General features: G+C 38.2%; 1 protein-coding gene across 1 annotated transcript in view; it reads left to right on the forward strand.

Annotated features, from left to right (window-relative positions):
* The first annotated feature begins 298 nt into the window (after positions 1–298).
* TAT (tyrosine aminotransferase) overlaps positions 299–5,045 on the forward strand; it is a 9,030-nt gene continuing 4,283 nt past the window's right edge. The window contains exons 1-6 of the mRNA XM_004387787.1: positions 299–533; positions 692–796; positions 2,642–2,709; positions 3,548–3,706; positions 3,876–4,014; positions 4,427–4,479. Of these exons, the coding sequence (XP_004387844.1) occupies positions 299–533; positions 692–796; positions 2,642–2,709; positions 3,548–3,706; positions 3,876–4,014; positions 4,427–4,479 (759 nt within the window). The remainder of the gene's footprint in view (positions 534–691; positions 797–2,641; positions 2,710–3,547; positions 3,707–3,875; positions 4,015–4,426; positions 4,480–5,045) is intronic.

Genomic DNA, 5,045 nt, shown 5'->3' on the forward strand with positions numbered 1-5,045 from the left:
TTGTTAAGCTTTCACAAGGATTATAATTGCATGTAGCAAACATTGCTTACAGGAGAGAAGCATTTAATGGAATGCTCTCTACTAACATTGTAGAATGGGTTCTTGCTTTATTTTCCATTTCAGTAAGAAGTCTTAAAACTCCCCTCATTCATGACAAAGCTATTTTAAGTGAGAAAGCAATAAAAACAAGAAAAGGGGTTTGGGAAGAGTCATCCACTGAAATCACCCTAATGTTTGGTTCCAAAGTTCTCTGTTCTGAGTTTCACTGGAACCTCTTTCTCTTCGCCATAAACTAGCAATGGACCCTTATGTGATTCAGAAGAACGGCAATGGCACCCTCCCTCCAGTTCTGGATGTGCAGGTCAACACTGGTGGGAGAAGTTCCGTGCAAGGGAAAATGAAAGGCAGGAAGGCCAGATGGTGCGTGAGGCCCTCGGAAATGTCCAACAGAACTTTCAATCCCCTCCGGGGCTTTGTGGACAGCATGAAGGTTAAGACAAATCCAAACAAAGCTCTGATTTCTCTGTCAATTGGTAAGTAGGGGACAGTTGACAGGGGCAACTGTCGTTATTTCCCCTACCCTGATCACCAAAGGCTGGTTAGAGAAGATGGGAGTGGAGGGTGAGTCTGAGTACTGAACATGGAAGAGTAACTTCTTGTGGCTCCATTTTTTTTTCTCTCCCATGAAAAGGAGACCCAACTGTGTTTGGAAACCTGCCTACAGACCCTGAAGTTACCCAAGCAATGAAAGATGCCCTGGACTCAGGAAAGTATAATGGGTATGCTCCATCCATTGGTAAGCTCCTCCTGAGAACCTTTACCTAGGGGCCTCCAAGTCTTTACTGCTCTTATAAGAGGACTAAATTTCTAGCAGTTCTCCTTGCTTTTCTGATGTATAGTTCCTAAAGAGAAACTAAGACAACATGGCCATTTGGATTGGGAAAGGAGTCTCAGGTGCTTAAATATAAGCCATAAAGGTCTAACATCTTTATAGGCTTCCTTTGGCAAACTGGCATCTCATCGCTAGGCTCCCTTACATACTTATTTCTCAAATAATGCTCCTATCCTATCATTATTAATTCTAATACGAAGACCTTGGGTCTGGCTGAAGCTGCTTGTTTACTGAGTCCTCTAGGTGATTAACTTACTTACGGCCCTATGCATATAGCTCCTTTGCTTTATTTCTTCTTCTGTCTATATTGAAGGCCTATTTTTACTTATGAAGCCTATTTTCAATTATGGTTAAGAGCTCAGGCTACTAACCAAAAGGTTAGCAGTTAGGATCCACCAATTGCTCCTTGGACACCCTATGGGGCAGTTCTACCCTGTCCTATACAGTCGCTATGAGTTGGCATTGACTCGAAGGCAACGGGTTTGGTTTTGTTTTATTTTAATTATGGTCTTCAGCACACTGAAATGCAATTGTAACTATTTAAGGTTAAAGAGGTAAAAAACCAAGAACAACAAAAAATGGGCTGTCATGTTGGAAGGGTAGAAGGTTGTTTCTGACAAAAAGATATTTTTCAGATTTAGGTTTAACTCTCTCCACCTATTAAAAATTTCTACTCAGAAATTTTTGGTAAAAAAAGTGATTCCTTGGCTGTGTTTCAATGTTGCACATTTTCCCCTGTGCATATGTGCACATAGAAACATATTGTATGCCAAATAAAATGCAGAATAATAACCCAGTTTCATGCTAAAACAGAATTTTGAAAACATCTCAAAGAGGTATCAGGGACATGGATTTTAGGTTGATTGCTTAAATTTTACAAAGTTTCTTACGATAAAAATCAAAACATAGTCAAGACCAAAAATGAGGTTATAAAAAGTTTATAATGACTTTCATATCCCAAGTATTAGGGAACTGATTCAATCTGAAAAGCCAACACCAAGTCTCCATTTGACAAATAAATGCTCAAAAGATATAAAATTTCATATCAAAGGAAATACAGACAATAAGTATACATCCAGGAAAATGTTCTTCCTCATTAACAATTAAGTGGAATTTATATAACTTTAAGAGACCCATCCGTATCTTTTAATGAGCAAAAATTATGAAATATTGCCTCTGGCCTTGCTAATGGAATCCTTTTGGAGAACAATTCTATAATATACGATAATGGGCATAAAACTGCCTATACTTTAAAATTGTAAATTAACACGTGGGAGTATAGTACAAGAAAATAATCTAAAATAAAAAAATTGTACAAAAATGCTTATAGCTATATTATATAATGTAAAAAACTTAAAATGGATCCAATCTATTGAGTACATTGATTAAAACTTTTCAAAAAGGATAGAATCATGGAATGTTATCTGGAAGGGACTTAGGAATAATGTAAATCTTTTATTTTACAGAGGAAAGACATAATCACAGTAATTAAGATAGTGCAGAGTATTCTATAGTCTGGCGAGCTCTTTCTTGTTATTGTTTACTATGTTTGTACTTAATATAAAATTGTAAAATCTTAAATATAAAGTTAATGTCCTTTATCCATAGAGGCTGAGAGCTAAACCGTATAGCATGTTCTCTGAGCAGGGGCAGAAAGTAGCCTGAAGCCCATGTTGCCTCTCTCATGCATCACTGTCAGTTGAGGATGAAAACCTCCAGCTTCCACCACCCCCCACTCTTTTCTTCCAGGTTACCTATCCAGTCGAGAGGAGATTGCTTCTTATTACCACTGTCCGGAGGCACCCCTGGAAGCTAAGGTGAGTCTTATACAAGGTACCAACTGTGAAGCAATTTAGGGCAAACTACCCTTTTCCTTGTTTCTGGTCCACAAGGAGTAAAGGTTTTGGAGGAAGGGAAGCTGAAATGATCTCCCTTTAGCCATTTGAAGACTTCTCATATAGTAGGGGCCACTAATCAATTAGTGACTATTTAATATCATTACATTTAATGTATGATAATAATGTTACATACAACTTACATAATATCTGTCGCAAGGAGGCTCAAAGGACTCAGACGTCACCCTATATTTGATTCTCTGAAGAAGACCATTGGAAAAAATTCCTATAAACTAAATAATTGAATTTTTTTATTTCACCAGTAGGATCTTTCAAAATATATAGATCCCTCACTCACGTAAAGATCACTCAGGTGTGAAGATTGAGATACCGTGGCACATTGAATTGATGGCAGTGCCAAATTTAAGATTAAATGCCACCCTTCCTTCTATTGTCTATTGTATGGAGTCAGTACTTCCTAATGTAAGAGATGCCCTTCATCTGTATTTCAAAGAAGGACAAGGCTTCAAATCTCTGGCCGAAAGTAAATAACCAGGTGAAAAAGTCCAAGCCCATGTGCTATCCCATGGAAACGTGCTGAGTCACAGTCAACCTGTCCTTTTAAAGTGATTTTTCCCCCCAATGGCCAACATTTTGAACAATATTTAGATATGGACATATATAAACATATTAATTTCTTTTGGTTTTGGCTTAGTACAGTCCCTGTTACTTTACTTAGAACTTGAAAAAGTAAGTTTATTATTGCTCCCCACTCAGCCATCTGACGAGCTCTTTTCTTCTCTTGCTGTTGGAAACACAGGATGTCATTCTGACAAGTGGCTGCAGTCAGGCTATTGAACTTTGTTTAGCTGTGTTGGCCAATCCAGGACAAAACATCCTAGTTCCTAGACCCGGTTTTTCTCTCTACAAGACTTTGGCTGAATCTATGGGAATCGAGGTCAAACTCTATAATTTGTTGGTAAGTGACTTTTTAATTTTAGCCTCAAGTGCTCTATTACTAGCCCATAAGAAGGTGGGCGGTCAAGGCCACAGACCATTTTATTATTTACATTACACCCTTGGGTTAAGTGAGTATTCCTCCTAAGTTTCTCAGAATTATCTTAGTCTCACCCTTTCTTCCTCTCCAGCCAGAGAAGTCTTGGGAAATTGACCTGAAACAACTGGAATCTTTGATTGACGAAAAGACAGCATGTCTCATTGTTAATAATCCATCAAACCCCTGTGGGTCTGTGTTCAGCAAAAGGCATCTTCAGAAAATTCTAGCAGGTAAGTCCAGCTGACTTCACAGAGGAGAACAAGGAGAGAGAAACCCCTATCTGGTTTCTGAAATGAGAAAAAAAGAGTCCTTCACTACATTCCAAACCTAGGACAGAGGGGAGGAGCTCCACTGGGGTCTCTAGAGCACAACATGTCACAGGAATGCAGGACTTGTCTAAAAGAAGGAGAAAAATAAGAAATGCTTGCCTCTCCACCACTCCCATCACATGGAAGACAGAATTTGAAACAGCTAGTTAATTCAATAACAAATTGAGGCTTTCTACCCTGGAAGAATTAGAAAAATTTATAGTTCTTAAAGAGGAATTCAAATGAAATGTAAAGTATAATAAAACTAGGTGAATATTAGGTGTTAAGGCAATTCCCACTAAAAATGATTTCAGTATGTTTCTCTTTTTTTCAGTGGCTGCAAGGCAGTGTGTCCCCATCTTAGCTGATGAGATCTATGAAAATATGGTGAGTCCAAGCAGGATACATCACCTACTGGTATCTCAATCCCAAATTATTTTATGGGGATCTTTAGAGGTAGTGATTGGAATAATCAAAAGAAACTCCTAATCATCTCAGTACAGAAAATTAGTTCCCCTGCATTAACAAATGTGTGTGTGTGTGTGAAGGAGCCCTGGTTGCACAACAGTTAAGTGCTTGGCTGCTAATTGAAAAGTTGGCAGTTTGAACCCACACAGTGGCTTCTTGGGAAGAAGACCTGGTGAGTTGCTTCCATAAAGATTACAGTCAAGGAAACCTTATGGGACAGTTCTACTCTGTCACATGAGGTCACTATGAGTCGACAATACCAACAACAACCTGTGTGTGTGTGTGCATCTCCATGACCCCTTAGCCACTTTTCTGAAATCCAAAAAGCCATGAAAACCCAAAGATATTTGGAATTAATTTGGTGGCAAAATCTGATTTGACCTGATATGAAAATATTTATAGATTTTATTTGTCCTATTTGTGAATCTATATATTTGTTAACAGTGTAAGGAAAGTGGCAGAAATATTAGTATTCTTAATTAATG

This window comes from Trichechus manatus, unplaced genomic scaffold (genome assembly GCF_000243295.1).
Source record: "Trichechus manatus latirostris isolate Lorelei unplaced genomic scaffold, TriManLat1.0 scaffold00194, whole genome shotgun sequence".
NCBI classification, from domain to species: Eukaryota; Metazoa; Chordata; class Mammalia; order Sirenia; family Trichechidae; genus Trichechus; species Trichechus manatus.